We start from the raw sequence: 20255 nt of genomic DNA, 5'->3' as shown, positions 1-20255 counted from the left end.
CCATGCTAATCCTCCTCTTTTTGCTGAGGAAGACCAGCTCTGAGCTAACATCTATCGCCAATCCTCCTCCTTTCCCCCCCCACCCCAAAGCCCCAGTAGGTAGTTGTATGTTGTAGTTGCACATTCTTCTAGTTGCTGTATGTGGGATGTGGCCTCAGCATGGCCAGAGAAGCAGTGCGTCGGTGCACGCCCGGGATCCGAACCCGGGCCACCAGTAGCAGAGCATGTGCACTTAACTGCTAAGCCATGGGGCTGGCCCCCCCATTCTGATTTACTTCTATGGCATGGTTTATGTTCCCTGTGGTGTTTTTATATTGTTGCATCCAGCAGGGATGAAGTCCAGGATTTCAATAGGACCCAGTCTCTACAACAAAGAGAGTGCAGAGGAACATCTGACAGTGTCAAGCTCTTTAATTTGAGTTCCCTCCAGGTCTTTTGGATCATTTCTAGAACAAAGAAAGGGTCTCCCAAAGTTAGGCTTATATTGTGTAAGCAAGCAACCAGGTATTTAATAAGAATTTCTAGAAGAACAAAAACAAAAACAAGGTTAATGGTTGGAGCAAATTATAAACCAATTTCCGAGCCTGGGGGATGGTCAGTCAAGAAAGTTTCCAGATGTCAGGGTTGAAACAGCCCCTATAGTTTAAAATGTCTCTGATGATGTCATCAGGCATTCAGGTAAACCCTTTGAGTGGCTTACACAGCAACAGGCATGAAGATTGTCCAAACATGGGCTATCGTGGTGCTCTCTCCCAGGTTTATATTAAGTTGTCCAGCTTCAGTTTGTAGGGCTTCAGGAAAAAGGGTGGTTTTAGTTCTCAATGATTCCAAATGAAAAGTACAGGGAAAAAAATTTAAAATGTTAATTTGGAGATCTGTACCAGATACTTGAAGAAACTAGAAGAATTCAGGATCCAGTCCAGTTTACAGAGAGAAAACAAAAATCTCAAGACAATTAACAGAACCAAAATCTAACACCCACAAATGTGTATTATAGTTTCTATTTGTTATGAGAGGTTCGGGGATTCGATCGGAGATGTAAAAGACACTCTCCACTCCAAACAAATGAACTGAAGGTATATTTTATTATATAGAGGATAGTAAGGGCGATAGTCCGCAAACAGATCCAAATAGGTCAAATAATAAGAGGGAAAAAACACCAGCTCGACTGGAAAGGGAAAACATCCACATCGGCTGAGATAGCAGCAGATCCGAATAGGTCATATAATAAGAGGGAAAAACATCAGATCGATTGGAAAGGGAAACACCAGATCGACTGAAGGGAAATGACACAAATCAACCGGAAAGAGAAACACCAGGTTGACCGAAAAGAGAACACATCAAATCAGTTACTTCACAATAAATCAATTACTCACAACATCCACGCCCCACTGCCGGGAGAATCCTGTCAATCGACATGGCTGGGCGGGAATCACACATCCTGGGCAAGACGTCCCTTCCACAGGTGGAACTCTCACCGGGTCTCAGTCTCCAGCAGTTTATATAAACAGTTACACAGTTTACAAAGCAAGCATCTAGTGTTCCCATGCACAAATGGTTATCAGTGACGTACGTGCACTGAGCCCCTTGGCTAACGTCCCAGCCCAGTAATTGTGTACGTGCATTGTTCTCTTCGGTTATCGTCTTAGCCCAGCACAGATGGCCAGTCCATCCCGTGCTACGACGCTCCAAGAGCCTTCAAATGTTACAACTTGCAACTCTCTCCATGGGAGAAGGGCCAGTTCCCACCACGCAGAAAGCAGCTTTTATATTTCTTTTTGTGCTGGTGGCTGTAGGTCAATGGAGCGGCCAAACATGGCTGTACTCATGTCAAGACACTATTGAAAGATAATTTTTCTCTCTAAAATCACCCTTATTTTTACCAAAGATAGCTAAATTAAGACTCATTGGTTTGCAAAATGTCTAGTTTCAATAAACTGGGCCCAATTATTTACATAAGTATAGCAAGAATAACAATTGATCATATAGGCTCTTTTAAATCTGCTTTGCTGGAACTTTTTATAAGGAATCTCAGATTGAACTTTATAGGCCTCTCGAGGCCAGGCCAAGCCAACGACTTGTCATCAGACTCTGCCTGCAATACCTACAGATTTAGGTGAATTCCTCTCTTCTCAAGGTCCCCAAAATATCCTGGAGTTCTTTGCACCTGCCAGAGAAGTGATCTTCTTTACTTACCTGGTAAGGTTGCTGGGAATCCTGTAAACAAGGTACCAGGCCAGTATTTCCAAGTGGATGTACTCCATAAAGTCCAGTCTTTGTTTCTCAAAGCTGTATGGTCATATCCGAGTTTATGTATGTTTTTCTCAAATATGACATTCTAGTCACAGCCTGGATGATATAACCAGTGTTTTCAATTGTGTCCTGCTGTAAGGAGAACAGGTTCTTATTGAACTTATGTAAATAACTATATTTCCATGAAAATAAGAATACTTATTCATCAAGAGTTTTTAAATTCTGGAGGGGTCAGATAGGGAGAAAAAGATAAATGCTTCAGTTTTGCTTACAAATTGCTATAAGTCATAGTTCCTTAAGAGAAAAGAGAAAAATATTTCCCCAAATCTAGAAAAACAAAACACTAAAAATCAGCAATATTTCAAACAAAAAATCATAAAAATTATAATCATCCTCATCAATTTATTCAATTCCATGATATCAATTTTTGATCTTCTGTTAGCAGTTTCACAAGGCCATCAGTTTCTCCATTACAGTTCTGTAGTTTTTTACTCAGCTCAGTTTCATAATCTGAAAGTTTATTAGAAACCTGTAATTTAGAGAAAGTGTCAGAATCCTTTCCATGAATCTCTCTGGAGATGAAACATATTTGCAAAAACATCGGAGTAAAACAACAAGTGTCTGCAAATGACAAAATACTCAAAATGGCGGTTGACAAAGTCACTTGGCTATTTCTGTGACATACAACACTTTGAGATAATAACTAGAACTGTGACTAACAATGAGGACAGATCAAAATTTTTGGAATGTTATATATTTTTTAAAACACTTATATTAATAACATTTACCCACACAATATAACCTAGGAAGTCTTATTATCATTTATTTGATAATGCTTCCCATATAATTTAACATACCAAATAAGCCTAATTAGTTTAGTATCTTCCTCTGTCTATAAAGACAGAACAAAATTTTTGAGAAGTCTCAGGGCTGATTGGAAATTCTCCAAGTTTCCTTTTTAAGTCAAAAGAAAGACTTTAATTTGGGGAGGACTTTGTCAAAAATGTCAAAAAGTTTTAAAACACTTGGTTAAATAGGAAGCAATGCTTAGTTATCCATTTAATCAAGGTGACAACAGAAGATGTCAAAGGCAAACAGAGAGTTAAAACAGTCCAAAAAACCTTAGTATAGAGACCTCAGTCTTTTTGAACATAGGAAATTATTTTAACAAAACATAGGTCTTCTGTCTTTTAGGTAGACTTACTCAAAGGAAAACATTTTATAACTTCTTTATCAAGAGCAGACCAAAAGTTCAAGAGAGTTATCTTTTTAAGAGAGAGAAAGCCAAATTCTACTTTTGTACTAGCTTACTTCTGATATTAAAACTTATTTACTTAAGTAAATTCATTTCAATCTTAGCCAACTTGACCAAGTACAAAACTCCTCAGGGTTTTCTTCCACAAACCTTCTGTCACTTGCTTTTTACGTTCAGAATTTGTCCTGTGTTTTCTTTTCTTTTTATCTTTCCTAGTACTTTAGGACAAATTTATCTTTCTTAACAAAATAAACAAAAATACCTCTGTTCTTTATATCTTCTTTACTGTAAACATACCTTTTACTTTCCTTGTGTACAGACTTTTCAGAAATATGTGTTTTCTCATAGAAAATTTCTCAGCATGCACAAAACATGTTTATCAATAAACCTAAGCATCTTTTAGTTTCTCTGAGATAAGAAATCAAAAGCAGACAAATCTATGCTCATTAATCAATTTCTAATATTTTATCTTATGTGGAAATGACCTAGATGCTCAACAAATTTTTATCATTTAACTTAATTTAGCAAAACTCTAAAGTTTTAAGTTACTAGAAAGATTTTGGAAGCTGTTTTTAAGCACACATATCATAAAACATAATTATTGTATCCCAAAACTTTTACCCATTTTTATCTATCTAAATTATTTGTTCCCAACAATTATGTTTAGATTACTCACAAAACCTTCATGTGACATTAAAGCAGTTAGCAACCATCTTAAGTTGTTTTAAGTACATACATCATAACACATAATTGTTAAAAATTTCCTCCAAAAACTTTATCCTTTTCACATCTATTTAGTTTACTTATTCCCAATAATTATATTTAGATTGTCTACAAAACCCTCATGAGACATCAGACAAAATCAGCTATTATTCTGTTATTTTTTTTTTTGCTGACAAATTTTGTAACAGAGATAACATTTGCATCGTATCTAATGTTGATAACTCTGAAAACATACTTATTTTAATCAAACTAACAAACAAGCTTTCATTTACCAAAGATCATTTTATATCATGTTAACTTGAAAGACTTCTGGGTTAGTTTCTATTACATTTAGAAATAATTTATATAAGTGCTTATTTCAAACCAATTAAATAGAATTCCTTTAGAAATTATACCATCTGGAGGCAGACAAATATAGAGAGAGAGAGACTCACATACAGATAGACACAAACAGAGATCTTCAAAATTTTAGCGATGTCTCAGGTACAAAACTCGGAAGAACAGTTGGATCCAAATTGCTCCCTGGCAGATGGACCTGCTCAGATGGCCAAAGATAGTTATTAAAGATTCTTTTCTTTTTGCTGTAGGGATCCTTTTTACAGTTGTTTTTGAAATTCTTTTGTCTTTAAACCTTCTGCTTATTAATAAAAGACTGCATTCCATTGTCTCTGAGAGGTTTTGAATCCTCTCTTTAAGGGTGACCCTTCAGGTGGACTCATCTGAAACAGAGTTTCCCCAGCATGGCCGTTACAATTCCAAATTATCTCCAAAGTTTGCTTATTTCCACTTGCTAATTTGTAGTTCAGGAATTTGGGGGGAGCTGAAGTGGGGAAGCTCAGCAGGAGAGGAGGTTTGGTTTCTTTCGCCATCAGGGCCCCTGGCATCTCCCAATCTGGCATGTTTAATCACTTAATTATTTTTTAAAGAGGCAGTACAGTATGCCTGATTTCATGTAGAAGCCTTAAAAGATTAGAATAGGCTTCCCATCGGTTGTTTAACTTTGAAGCTGGCTTTTTCCAATTGCATATGCAAATACACCAGTTTGAGTAACCTGAAATTACCCCATTTTGGCCATTTTAAAGTGAGATCTCGTTTAGCATGTTTAATTAACATTGCCTGAAGGGTGGATGTGTGTGTTCTTACAATACCAGGCAGGGGAAACTTTCCACAGTGAGACACAATGTTTATCCCCACAACATAATCTATAATACAGTCAGGCAAAAGAGATGTCATCATTTTACATAAAGCCCATTTAAATATACTAATTTTTTCTTTTACAAAATTTTATCTTAATTTTATCAACTTTTATACCTCTAATCATAGCTTTCATTAGGACTCCATCATTAAGTCTCGGTCTTACAATACTGTGTAGGGGAAGCATTCCCAAGCAGACACAACATCCATTTCCAAAAAAACACTCAGGCAAAGTTGACATGACCTCTTCATATAATATTAGCTCAAACATTTTAATCTTTATAATCTATTACCCTAGCAGCCTAACTATGGCCCCAAACAATTGGTCAGGTTTGTCATTGTGATTTCTGCCTTCTAGATTTTTAATTATTTTTTCAAACTGGGGTAAATAGAACAGGCTTTTTGAGGTCCTTTAATGTTGGGGGGCCAGTAGGGAGTCCTTTTAGCCCACCCAACCTTAGGCAGTGTTTTATTAAAACCTTTGCTTTAACTTCATTCATGTCTGTTTTATTTATCCCATTTTTCTTTTTAATAACTAGCTAAATATTTCCATCCTGCTGAGATAAGTCCTGTGACTCTTCCCCTTCTGATTCCTCTTTGATTTCCCCCCCTTTTAATATTTATTTTATTTACCCCACTGTCTTATTTACCTTGGTTTTTAAAAAACCCTTTAAAAAATTTCCACCTTGTTCAGAAGAGTCCTTTTTTTTTCTCAGCTTCTTTTTATTCTTTTGTTAACTTGTTTTCATTAGCATCTGTAAGACCATGAGAGGAAGCTGAGACCCCAAATTTGATTAAGTTTCATCCTTTTCTTTTTCATAGGTTTCGTAGGTTTATAACTGAAAACATTCCAATTTTGCAATACATAACCCAGAGGGCTGCCACTGGGAATCAAAAAAGTTTCCCATTATGGTACCGCACACACACACACACGATACACACTCAAACATATCCACATAACTATCAAACAGATGGAGCCAAGAGTTAGTCCTGTCAACAAATCGGGACTTCCCCTGAACAAACTGTTACTGTCCCAGTAACCGGGAACAGAAGCCCTGGGGCAGAGGCAAACAAAGAAAGGGAAAGTAAGACTCAGTCAGTTTTAAGGAGGAAACTCACCAAAAGGACGTCTGTTCCAAACCAGAAGCAAAACAAACAAACAAACAAATCTGGAGGCTGTTTCCTTGCCACAAGAAAAATGCGCCTAGGGCCAACGGTGCCGGGTCACACAGAATGTGCTGGGGACAGTACCTTGGACAAATCACCTAGGCAGCTGCTGGACAGCTTCCCAGGAAATCCCAGCCAGCCCAGGGCTGCAGAGCCACGGGCAAAGAGCCTCCTGGCTGGCTCGCCAAATTGTTCTTGAACACAAACACAGGTTCGTTTACTCTCCACACAGTAGGGCCAATAAAGGAAAATAAAACTGAAATACCAGGCTTGTGGCAAGGAAAGAGGTTTACTATAGAAAGGCAGCCAGATGAGGAGATGGGAGTCAGAACTCAGATGCACCTCCTCGAAGGGAAAAAGGTAGGGGATTTTATCTGGGGTTTTATGTAGGGGAGGGAGAGCTGTGCTGGGGTTTTAGGTAGAGGAGGGGGAGTGTGTGCTGGGGTTTTAGGAGGGGGAGGGAGAGCATGTGGCCTTGTTGGTTGGCATCTTCCCACCAGCCTGTGTTTGGCCTTGAAGACTGAATTTCTTTCCCTTGACTGTTGGACTTCTCTGTTAGTTTTCATCTTCAGCCTGCATTTGGCCTTGTGAGGCTGAATCTTGATGTCTGGACCCTGACTTCCAGGGAAAGACAGCTCACTCATATACTAAGGAGGGACAGAAAGACCTGGTTAGTTTTGAACAACAGTTGATTATGCTGAGTATGCACAGCTGCAGTTAGCAAAGCTTATCAAAGTTTTTTTGCTCTAGGGAAGATTTTTTAACTTCGTGCTTGGTTAGTTTCAGTGTTGTTTTGTTCTGACTTGCTGCTCTGGTGAGAGTCTGTGGTGGGGTGTGTGGAAGTGAAGCATTTCTCGATGGCATTCCATATGTTGGAGTCTAGGAAAAGTGAGTCACGCAGTCTGGGCAATGACAATGAGTTCCTTCATGAAACGTAGAAAACAGAAATTCACATTTCAGATATCAAGAGGGCAGGGCAAGTCCCCTGGGAAATTCTAGAGTCCATGGCCACTGTGTCTTCTTAAGTCTCCTGTGCACACTGCCCTCTCCCTGAGACCTGATCTCTCCCACCTCCTGCATCCTGGCTTCCTCTTCCAGGGAATGAGGGCATTTAAGAAAATGCTCTTCAAATTTGACAACTGAAGATTCAGAGTGAACTTATACAGTTTGTTAAACGAACCCACTTTCAAGGCATGTTCCCCTTTCCAAGTCCAATTAACCTATTTCTGTACTGCGTCCTTCATGGAGCTCTGTCCCACACCTTCTTAAGGAAATACTTAAATTTGTTACTTTGCCTAGATACGTTAGTTTGCCTAGAGATGAGTAAATAAATCTGGTATTGACTATGGTTCTTGGAGCTGTGACTTTGAGAGCAGTGTGGTTCAGTAGAACAGCACCTGCTGCAGCTCAGCCCTGGGTTCTAATCCCAGCACCACCAGTTACTAGCTACCAGGGAATGAACTTCTCTGAGCTGCATTTCCTTACCTGTCAGAGGATAATAGTATCTTCTCACAGTGTTGCTATAAGGATTGCACTAGATATTGTATGTCAGTATGACTTATGTCTCTCGGTAACTGTTAGTGCTATATGAATTTTTGCTACAACATTCAAATTTAGTGGCATTCACTAGGGAACCAGGGTCAGAGAGCTACAAGCCTATGAGACAGTGAATTCAAATAGAAAATAGAAACCTGCAGTGGTGTTCCCAGTACTGAGTTCCTCTTCAGAATTAAGAGAAACAATCTCTTATCTTCATTGGAAAGAGACCAGGAAAGGGGGGGATTGTGAATGCAGTTATTTTATATTTTTCCATTGGGTAAAAGACAAACTGGTTAATCCTCTGAAAAGAATTGGAGGTTGGTAAATTTTCATGTTTCGTTTTTATCCCTGGCTCATTATTTTTAAAAGTAGGACAAGAGTTCCCAGCCATGTTATCTTCCAAATGTATTATTGGAGAGAGTACTCACTGAGTGCCTGTCACTGGTATAGCAACCTGAAGATGTGTAGAAATCCTTATTCACATTTTATAGATGAAGACACCGAGGCACAGAGAGGCTAAAAACTTAGACAAGGTCGCACAGCTAGTAAGTGATGGAGCCAGGATTTAACTTAGCCGTCTAATAGCCCAAGTGGGATGATGGCTTAGGCAGGAAGGCTCACTGTGTGCTCGAGGACCTTCTCTCTTAGCCACAGAGACAGGGAGCAGCTAGAGCTCCCCTGAGACCTGCTTGTATGATACCGTTAGGGCAGTAGAGGCTCAGAAGAAAGGATCCCTGGGCACTGGAGCAGTCGGGGTTGGCTGCTAGAAGGGCTGCAGTATGACTTTCATGGGACCCTTCCTCCATAAAAAAAAATAAATCAATATTATATGTTATGACTGTGTCGGTATAGAGATGAATAAAATACAGGCTGGATTCACTACTATATGTTCATTACTATTATGTTCATTGTTTTCTTGTGATTTTAAAAGAAATTACATTAAAACATTTTTGTGGGCCCCTAAAAGTACCCTGAGCCCCAGGCTCTGTGCCCCTTGTGCCTGGTGGACAGGTTGGCCCTGCGCTTGTGATGGTGTGGACGTTCAGCCATGCTCTGAAGAATGGGTAGAAGGAATTTGAGTAAATGGGAAACAAGGATTTTAGGTAATTGCGTGAGCAAAGGGAATGGGGAATGAACATTACCTAAGCCGGGCACCCCAGCTGCCCAAAGGGAAGAATGCTTGTTGGAATAGAGGGCGATATGGGAGCCTTGAAGACCCGCCTGAGGCATCTTGGACAGGCTGAGTCACAAAGGAGAAAAAGAGAATTTAGAGACGTCAATACCCAAAGCCAGTTGAAGAAGGATCAGAACCCATCCCTGATAAAGGTCTCATCCACTCGAGGCAACATGAGAAAAATAAGGACAATGTAGTGAGTTTTTAATAAGGCGGATTTATTCCATGGAAGGAGCTGTTCTTCTTATGTGTTAAATCCTTCATGATTTGGGGGTTTAGACATGTCCTTACATTATAGTGAATGAAGGTGACAGCTCTAGTAAATGGCCATTTCTTTTAAAGTGTTTGCGTGGCAAAAGTTGACAACTCTAAATTGGCCCCCAAAATGATTTTGAATTTTTGATTTTGGTTGACAAAATCCGAAGTTGTTGAAATCACTGTACTAGAAAATCTCTTGCCCTGAGGAAGAGAGCCCAAGTTCTCAGTGACCCCAGTGCTCCACCAGCCTCATCATTTAGATTCCATATTCCGTGTCCCCATCCTACTGGGACATGTCTCCACAGCTCCAGTCAACAATCCCTTTCCTCCAGGGGTGAGCAGCCCCCCACCTGTCTCTCAGCCACCATAATAGCTGTCACCTGGCTGTCTCTTTACCCTTCGGTTCCTCAGTGGTCACTGTCTTCTGCAGTCTCACTGGCTGCTCTTCTTCCTCCCCTCCCCTCACTGTCTGGATGGGAGGGGGCTTCCAGAAGGTGGGCAATAACAGAAATCAACTTGAAAGGTACATCTGATTCTCTAGCCTAAAAAAAATTGCTTATGCCTTGCTCATCTCTCCCGGTCTCTTTGAGCTCTGTATTTATGGAGGAAAGCCCTATGTTTGGCTACGCGTAGGCCGGCACACACAGATCCTTTTTGAGTAACATGATGCGGCTGAATGAGTAACATGATGACTAGAATGTAGCGAGTTGCTGTGGCCTTGGGTGAGAGAAGTAAACGTGGGCTAACCTCACTGCATGCATACGCGGAATGAGTGTGGATGAGCGGCCTTTGCAGACACACTCAGGAGGAATGTCTGAAAGCACAGAGTGGGGAGGAGGCTCTTGCAGCGCCAGAGCCCAAGGTGGTGCAGAATAGAAGAGTGAAAGGATTCACGGCCTAGCACTCACTCGGATGTGCTGGTCTCCACCAACAAGCAGTGAGACCCGCCTGAGTTTGAATCCCAGCCCTGTGACCCACTCACTACTTGATGACCCTGGGCAAGGCCTAGCCAGAAAAATGGAGCTACTGAGACCTGCCAAGCAGGGCGAGGTGAGAAAGTGAAATAGAGCTCCGAAGGCCTTGTGGATGCTCAGTGGTTATTTTTTAAAGAAAACCCTTTCTTGACTGTTCTGCTCTCCATGGTGTGAAGCCCAGAGACTACCCTGGACTCTTCTAGCTGAGTCTTACCTTCCTTCTCCTGGGTGCGGGGGAGTCCTTGTGTGGTGTGCCCGTTCCCCTCTCTCTGTCCAGCCGTTTGTCCCAAACACTCTGCTTTATTCATTTGGTCACAGTAGTTATCTAGTGTTTTAGTATCAAACATAGGCCTGTGTTTATTGGAGAAATAAATTCTGTCCTCTCTAAGACCATCCTAAAAAAAATAAATAAGGCTGTATTTTCATGTCTATTTTCTGAAGTTGCCGATGCACCTTCAATATATGTTCTATTTATTTTCCGCAGACAGTAGTTCCTCAGGGAAGAACAGAAAAAAGGAAGATTATATTTTTGAGTCAAAGAGTGATCGAGGAGGAGGGGAACACCCAGCCCCCGAAGCAGGTAAATGTGTACCTTGGAGACTCATTCAGAGGACCGCATAAACATTGACAGGACCACACAGCCTCTAGTTGAGGATAGTAGATGAAGCTGCAGGAGTTCATGACACGAGCAGTGACCTATGGATCAGAAGAACTGTTGTGTTCTCATCTCCTCTATCATGTGTCATCTTTGGGCTCTTGAACTAATAACCACACATCTTTGGACCTCAGCTTCCTCCTTTACAAGTTGAGTGGGCTGGATAATCCCTCTAGTCCCTTCCAGGTGTAACATTCTATGGAAAGAGCAATGCTCACAGCACAGTGGTTAGGAACACAGCCTCCAAAATCAGACGCCAAGGCTCAAGTCCTTGCTCCACCACTGAGCTCTATGACTTTGGGCGTTATCTTCTCTCTCTGGATCTCAGTTTCCTCATTAGGAAGATGGAGATAATGACCTATACCTGCCTCACAGAGTTGTCAGGGAGAATGAATGGGACAACTAATAGGAAGCATTTAGCACACTGCTTGGCTCATACAATGAGCCAAATAAATGATGGCTATTGTGATTGGGTGATGTATGACACCACAGGAGTGAAGGTCTTAGAGCACCCAGTTCTCTCTCCACGTGCTCTAGTGACAGAGATGGAAGACAGTAGGAACAGGGAAAGGGTGTGGGAGGTTAAGGGAATATTTAGTAAATGAGGAAGAATACCATAATTCCATAATTGTGCTTGTTTTTAACGAGAAAGAAAACACTTTTGACATAGTCCTGTTGAAAGGCAGGTTTTAGTCCTAAATCCGACAAATTAATTAGTAAAAGAAGATTTAGGAGAACAAAATATGATTCTTAAGTTATAGATCTAAACATTGAGAAACTTGCCTTTCACCCAAGAGTCGTCTTTGTAATATCTGGAGAGTATTAAAGTATCAATTTAAAGAATAGATGGCTAAACTAATCCAGATACCAAGAACCTAGATGCTACCTTGTCTGCTGGCCTGCTGGACTTACCCTGTCCCAAGATATCTGAATAAAAAGATCCCCGTCCCCATCGACATACAAAGGGAAACCAGGGGGCCGGCCAAGTGGTGTAGTGGTTAAGTTTGCACGCTCTGCTTCGGTGGCCCGGGGTTCACAGGTTTGGATCCTGGGCACAGACCTACACACCGCTCATCAAGCCATGCTGTGGCAGCATCCCACATACAAAATAGAGGAAGATGGGCACAGATGTTAGCCCAGGGCCAGTCTTCCTCAGCAAAAAGAGGAGGATTGGCAATGGATGTTAGCTCAGACCCAGTCTTCCTCATAAAAAAAAAAAAAGGGAAACCAGGCCTGCCCCTTGCCCGGTTGGCCGGTACCCATTCTGGGTATGGTTATGAATGTCACTCCCAGTCACAGGAACAGAATACTCAATTCATCCCCTTGTCTGGTTTCTGAGAAAACTATCATGATGTGTTTAGAAGGAGTTGGAAACTTTTAAACTTTTAAATCTCAAATTACCCAAACTAAAAACATTGAAGAAACTGTGCCACCTAAGTATTGAAACGTCTAGAATAATTTTCAGTATTCTAGCAAGTACTCTGTGGGAGATTTCATTTTCCTTGTCTTCGAAGCACTAAACAGGAATCAGATTTGAGAGTTCAGCAACCTCATATCTGACTTGGCCAACAGAAAATTCCCCTGGATTTTATGTCTGCTTTATTGTTACCACAGCTAAACCTGAGCCCAGACTTGAGATTGGATCTTCAACCACAGCCCCCTTCCCTGTAGCCAAAACACTGGTGATTGTCTTTACACAAGACACCAACATGTAGAAAGGCAGCTTCAAACCACTGTCCTGCCCTGAACAAGCAGAACCAGGATAGGTGTTGGGATCCAGTTTGTAAGAAATGGTTTGGGGTTCGTGGGGTTTCGGTAGGGGTTGGCCAAAGTCTGTTTTTTTGCCCCATTCCTTTGTAACATATCCAACTTATGTGGCTGGTAGAGGAGGATGCAAGAGAACTGACACCTTCCAGGGCCTGAGCCCTTTCAAAACTTCTTCCCTCAGGGTGGCCATGAGGAGACTCTAGTAGCTACTAAGGCCCCAACCTGTTGGCCTGGAGAAATTCAGCGGTGATTCTGACTCCTCCAGAGGGGTTTGGTGTGTGTGGAATGTCTGAGGCAACTCTAGAATCAGGTTCTAGACTGTTGGTTTCTCACAGATGTTTATCTTTCACAATTCTCTATGGGAATACCAGATTCATCCAGACTTTGTTTGGTACCCAGCAGTCACTAACACACCTTCCCCATCCCCTCCTCCTGCATCCAGACACTTCCAGACTGTTCTTGAGAATCTTGTTCAGGAGTTTTACCTGGGATTCTACAAACACACCAGAGGTTGAAATGCCTCTGTATGTACTCAGTATGTACTCAGCTCCAGGTGCTCTGTCCTCAAGAGGAGGCCCCCTATGGCTGGACCAGTTTTAAGTCCAGCAAATCAAAGCTGTCAGGAGTGGACGTCCCCAGGTACCTACCCCCAAATGTACACACTCGTCTGTTTCCACCCACCTTCCCTTCCTTTCCTCCAGGACTAAAGGAGAAGGTGTCCTTCCAAGGTCAGTCTCTCCCCTGACCTTGATGCAGCCTGTATCTCCTCAGGTACATTTCTCCAGATGCATTTTATGCATCTCTCCCGATGCATAAAAATCAAAATTGCATCCCTCACCCTTCAACATCCCTGTAAATGAATTCCCGATTGCCAAGTCCAGTGGCCTCTCCAGGCTTCAGCTCACTTGACCCTCCTTAGCATGTGATTGAGCTCAGCACTTTCCTCTTGAAATAGTCTCTTCCTTCTGCTTCCAAGACTCCCCTTTCTCCAGGGGGTCCTCCCATTTCTCTGTCTTTTTCTGTTCTTTCGGTTCTTTTCTTTGGTCTGCCCTTTTAAGTGTTGGTTTCCGAGGGCCTTGTTCACGACCCTCCTTGCTTCTCCCTTTCTCTCTGACAATCTCACCCACTTTCATGTGCAAACACCACCTTGATGCTCAAGGCTCTCACATATTTAGGCTCAAGTAATCCAAGAGCCTGATAGAAGATTCCACCTGGATCTGCCATAGGCATCTCAATCTGAAAACATCAAAAAATAAACTTATCTCCCCCACACAGGCTCCATCATACATCTAAATCACTCAAGCAAAAATCCTACGAACCAGATACGTGGACCACTCACTCCTTTTACGTCTGTACTTCTTCATATATAATTCTGTCATAGTAACTATAACACTGTATTGCATTTTTTCATTTAAATGTCTATCTACCCCGACTTGAAGTCATTATAAAACTCTCTCTTTTACCCGTTGGAGGAGTGCAGTACCATGGAGGTTCTGGAGCTGCCCTGTCTGGGCCATACCCTAGCTCCACCATTTACCATACAGACTTCAACGAGTCACCTAACTCTTGATGCCTTCGTTCCTCATTTATAAAATGGGGATGAAAACAGTACCAAGTCCTATGGTGTTGTGGGAATTAAATGATTTCAGCTGTACAGGACTGAGAACAGTGCTGACATCTTTAGCATTAGCTTATCATCTTTGATCACAAGCACTATTTTGGCTAAGGAAAAAAATCTCTTTAGTTCTCCTTCATAGGGTTTTTCCTGTGGGATTGGTGCTAGACACCCAGATGAGAAGCCGACTTTAGAGGCCTGCAGGAGTCTGGAAGGGACAGGGTGCTCCAGATCAGTCTTCCTTGTTGTCAAGCTCAGCAGGCTCCATTCTTAGTCTGACCCACGCCTGGGCAGGCCTGGCTTGCAGACGAGATGGTGGAACTATTTTCAGCCGCAGGTGGCTTGCCAAGTGGTGGAACTAGAGGAGCAAAAATCTCCATTGCATAAGCTGATTCTGTAACATTTTCTGTATTTATTCATTCATTCTGCATTAATTAAGAGCCATGTGCCTAACACCGAGCTATACACCAGCATATTTTGAAGTAAGTTTTCAACAATGGTTCTACTGGCTGAGAGAAGGTTCCCTGGATTTAGAAAAGGAAATAAATTTCTTAAAGCCCTAACCAGAACCAGAAATCAGGAGTTAGTCCCTACGTATTTTATGAATCCATAAAGGTAATCTATGACTACAGTGAGAAAACGTCCTGTGGTCACAGGTCTTTGTGGCTGTCCATTTACAGAATGTCTGTTACAGGTGGATGGAAGGTGATCCCACTGCAACATTGGTACCCACTGATGCTGTACAAATTTGGTAGGGACCTGGTAAAGAATTTGGTTTTAAAGAAGTCTGGGTTTGAGACCTAGACCTGCAATTTACAAGCTACGTGCTCTTAGGCCAACTACTTAATCTCCCTGCACCTCAGTTAATCTGCAAAATGGTGGTAGTGCGGGTACCTGCCTGAGTTTTCCAGATTACGTAGGGCATGCAAAGTGCTTATCGTATATAAACTGTGGCTGTTACTGTTACTAACCGCTGACCTGCCCTGCTCACTTCTCGCCTTGTCACAGGTGCAGTGCTCCCCCTGGCCCTGGGTTTGGCCATCACTGCTTTGCTGCTTCTCATGGTTGCCTGCCGGCTCCGACTGGTGAAACAGAAACTGAAAAAAGCTCGTCCCATTACATCTGAGGAGTCTGACTACCTCATAAATGGGATGTATCTATAATAAGTGTAATTTAAATAGCTGGGGGCAAGGACATGTTTCACTTATAATTTATACATATATTGGGTTCTGGATATTGACAACCTCTTTTGTTTTTAACTGGGCTAAGAAAACTACTGAAAGCCTAGAAGATTCTGCAAATCTCAAACCTTTGTCTTTATCGTGGAAAGATTTTCCTTGGGAAGTATGTGAAATATTTTGAAATTTAGAGAGGAGTCCATATGATTAAAGTCTTTCACAAATCTAATTCTAATTAAGCTGTCCCTGAAAATGGAAATGTGTAGTTAGCCAAGGCAGAAAATTCAGGAAGTATCCTTAGAATGGCAGTGTTGACCCATTACTTTTCAGAAGCCCACGTGGGCCCCTGGCAACCTTGGGCCCCCCTGTGCACAGCTTTCCCTGGTTCTGTGGGTTCTCTTCCTCACTTTAAGCTTCCAATGCTCTCCTTCCTCTTCGCCCCTTCAAAACCTGCTTCTGAGAACGGATCTCAAGTGAGTTTATACCTCCAATGAGATGTTGTTACCTGTGGCAGGAATATCTAGATTATAAACCTTACGAGAGTCAGTGAGTCCTCAGGGAAGGTGCAAGTGGGTTCTTCTACATCATGTCATGTAGATGGCTGCCTCATTAGGCTGACCTTTGGGAGGAAAAACCCAGACTTTGGGTTGCAGATAGCTCTAACATGGTCATGAAGTGAGACAGGAAATCAAGGTGGAGGCAGAGAGCCTGGCAGCTCAAACATGTTAACGGAAACTTAGCTGAGGGCAAAGTGAGCCAGGAGGACCATTAGTTCTTTCTTGTGTCTGCTCAGCACTACCTGACGGTCCAGGACACAGCAGCTCATGTGTAGAGTCCCTGGTTTTCAGCGTTAGTCTGTGCTGATGGGAGAGCAAAATGCATTCAAATTGAAAAGCAGAACATGGAGTGGATTTCTGGTTATAGCTTTTGTGAAAAATGTCACATGGTTAAGTATCTGCAGGTTCTTTTATCCAATGGAATGAGTCACTTTTCCCCACTATTTACTTAATGCTATACAACGGTATGATGTGCAATCAGCTAACGCCAGGCTTATGTATTCCCAGAGCATAAAGCAGTTTTGCACAAATTTATCTTTAGAGAAAACCGGCATCTAGCTGAGCATCTTTTCCCTTTTAATCTGTAGGATTTTAAAAGCAAATTATTCCCATCACCACTTAATGCCAGCATTTTAACACATTCTAGAAATTACTGAGAGGAATGGATAGTGCGGTGCCTGTCTACACCCACATGATGTTCCTATTTACATAATATAGTTTTTTACCATAAGTGGCAAATCTTTTAAAATACTTGAAAACACTCTAGAACCCTTTCAGACCCTTTCTCTTTCAGAGAACCAACCCCTCAGAACCTGAAGTAGGTTGTTCATTTAGCAAAGGGCTTAATTTGGGTTGGAGATACAACTGAATGCATTAACAAATGGATAGTTAGTTCTAGAAAAACAAAGAAATTTGTTGTTTTATTTCCTGAGAAACTCAAGCATTTTGCTGAATGTTTAGAATTGAGCAGATTTAAATGTCTCCTCAATGGCGTTTTGAAGGATGACTGTGAGTGAACTCATGGTGTTTGTGCTCTGTCTGTGATGCTGGGCAGTTTGTTTTTATATGGACGATGTCGCCTACAGCCACACCCAACAAAATCAAAACCGATGAGGCATGCATCTTTCAATACATCTTTTATACACGAGGAAATTAAACAATTTAGTATTGCTATGGTGTTCAAATACCTGAGAAGAGATGTCTCGTATCTGTGTGTACAATATTCCTTTAATAAATTGTATTTTATTCTTAAACCTTTTTGTACAACTTTTTAATAGAATCCTAAATTGCTAGTATTTCCTGAGCTGTTACTAGATGATGTGGATTTAATCATACCAACCCTATTTTACAAAGGGAGAAATTAAGGATTAGAGGAGAATCCAAGTCCTCAAAACATTTATATTTTCAAGTGCAATGAATGGGACTTTTAAAGTTCCCCTTACTTATGATTATCTGATTGAAGGAGTTCTGCATTTAAGCCAATTTAAAAATAATTTTAAAGGGAAAGTTGTCCACAATTTACCTGCCAAACATGTTCTTGGGTTTCATATCTCTTTTCCTGAGAAGAGGCCCACCTAAACCATCCTCCCGAAAACTTCAAACTTTTCTCCTTTAACCCTCAGTACAAGTCCATCCTCCCACAAGCATTTTCACATGTCAAGTCACCTGAGTATCAGTATGTCCTCTTCCACAGGAAAGGAACAGAGCTTGCTTTCTCCCACCAACTTCTCCGAACCTGGGCTTTGGCTCCATGATTCCTCTCACTCACCGCACCTCCTTTCCGTCACTGACGACTGTCCCATGTTTCCCCATGACCCGAACACCAAGATGCATATTTCTATTTGTTCCCCAGTTTTGCTGTTCAGTTTTGCTTGTTGATGAGTTACCTGGCTTTCACCTGTGTACACACACTACGGTGAAGCGCGCCCCAGGACGCAGGCACCATCCTTAGCATCACGTCACACTGATGATGCCAGGTAACCTCAGCATCCGAGCCTGAGATGCTGTCATTTGGGGTCACTGAGAAATTATATTGTCCCAAACCGTTTCACGTTTGGCTGCGTTCTCTAGGAGTATGCCTCTTTGTTCCTCGCGCAGTTATTCCAGTTGTCTTTTCTGGACTCCAGGTTTTCTACAACTGTTGGCTTAAAACTGAAGGAGAATTTCTAACAGAAAACTGCCCAGGCTGCATACAGAGGGAAGAGCTGCGCTTGCAGTGCGCTGTTCCCAAATGTTCTCATCTCCCTGGCTTCTTAAGCAGCTGTCTTGCTGACTTTTCCTTAGGTACTGGCCCCATTTTCCCAGCTCTTTTGCCCTACTCAATTCTAGTCATCTCAAGATGAAGTGTGTATTTCAAGTTATAGCTACTTAAATGGCAAACACTTATAGACTCTTTGGCTAATATGAAACCACCAAGGATGAAAATAAGGTTAGACACACAAAACTGAATGTGTTCAGGACTGGACTGAACGGTTAGAACGGAGCCTTCTCCTGCATTTGCTTTATTTAGGTCTAAGTATGTTTTCATTCCTAGTTATTTTAATTCTCAGATCACAATAATTTTTAATTTTGTATGTCACCACACTGTAAATTGGAAAGAGATCAACTTACAATATCATTCAGCTTAAAGATCTTTTTATGAAGTTATTTCAAAACTTAGAAAACTCCTCAAAACAAATTTTAATACCAAACTATTTTTATTTTTTTTGTGTCTGAGGAAGATCAGCCCTCAGCTAACATCTGCCAATCCTCCTCGTTTTGCTGAGGAAGACTGGCCCTGGCCTAACAGCCATGCCCATCTTCCTCCACTTTATATGGGACGCCGCCACAGCATGGCTTGACAAGCGGTGCATCGGTGCGCGCCCGGGATCCAAACCGGCAAACCCCAGGCCACCGCAGCAGAGAGCACCCACTTAACCGCTTGCACCACCGGGCCGGCCCCAAAACTATTTTAATTTTTACCAAAAAGCTTAGGGAAATTTGTGTTGAATATATGGACTTTTAAAAAAAGTTCTTTCATTTTCGTACATCATCATTTCATGACTGAAGACTCAAAGACCCAAATAAATCAGAAGGCAGTGTTCTTATATTTAAAACAAAGCAGTTTCACAGACAAAAAGATTTAGCTAAATCTCTAAATATGTTATCTAGAGACTTGTGTATAGAAGAATACAGAAATCAGAACCGTGAACTGTGAGTCTGAGACCGTGCCTTCCATTTTTTGGCCAGTGAGCGGGATAGGCCGACACTCCTTCACAACACCCCTCCCCATAACTGCCTGGTCTGTTTTATCCAACTGTTGCCTACAACCTGTCCGCTCAGTGGAGCCAGCATCTTACAGAGAGCAGGTCTTTTTCCCCAGAAAATACTCTTTTTGCAACTGATTGAAAACTGATACAATAGTGTTAACATGGAAATTCTGCAGGCTCTTTGATCCATAACGTAATCTCTAGGCAAAATCCTGACAGGATAATCACCAAAAAGATAAATCAATAGTGCTGGCAGAAGAAAAACTACTCCACGTGATGTGATCCTTTGCGGGGCAGTGAAGTGTTCGGGGTGTGGGGATTCAAATATTAATGTCCTCAGCTGCCCCAGGCCCCTCGACTGCTACCCTCCCATGTTTAAAATGTCCTCAGTATTGCCATCACCTGCCTTTGGACAAAAAATTATTGTTCCTGTGATACCCATCCTATCGGAACACTCCACCTGAGCGAGAAGGAGTCCTTCAGATCCGGCAGCCTGGATCTTCCCCTCATGTTAGGAAACGAAGTGAAGGGAAAGGAAACAAGGGGAGAGAAGAAGGGAAGGAGGCACTCACGGCCCAGCTGGGCCCTACAGGAACCCAAGTCAGATGCTTCCTCTGCCCAGAGGCCCGGCCCAAGCAGTACAAAGGCAGTTAAAGGGACGAAGCCAGGGCCGCCCCAGTGCTGGAGACGTTGAGTGC

The 20255-nt window shown here is 41.9% G+C and overlaps 1 protein-coding gene across 2 annotated transcripts in view; it reads left to right on the top strand.

Moving 5' to 3' along the window:
- The window catches only part of LRP11 (LDL receptor related protein 11), a 43371-nt gene extending 25809 nt beyond the window's left edge, over positions 1–17562 (top strand). For both annotated transcript variants that reach the window (XM_087425236.1, XM_087425235.1), the window contains 2 exons: positions 11022–11117; positions 15583–17562. In XM_087425236.1, coding sequence (XP_087281362.1) covers positions 11022–11117; positions 15583–15737 — 251 coding nt within the window. In that variant the 3' untranslated portion in view covers positions 15738–17562. The remainder of the gene's footprint in view (positions 1–11021; positions 11118–15582) is intronic.
- The last annotated feature ends 2693 nt before the right edge of the window (positions 17563–20255 follow it).

Source organism: Ceratotherium simum, chromosome 38 (genome assembly GCF_057802395.1).
Source record: "Ceratotherium simum simum isolate JZ-2026a chromosome 38, ASM5780239v1, whole genome shotgun sequence".
In the NCBI taxonomy this organism is placed as follows: domain Eukaryota; kingdom Metazoa; phylum Chordata; class Mammalia; order Perissodactyla; family Rhinocerotidae; genus Ceratotherium; species Ceratotherium simum.
This window is presented reverse-complemented; position numbering and strand designations above follow the sequence as displayed.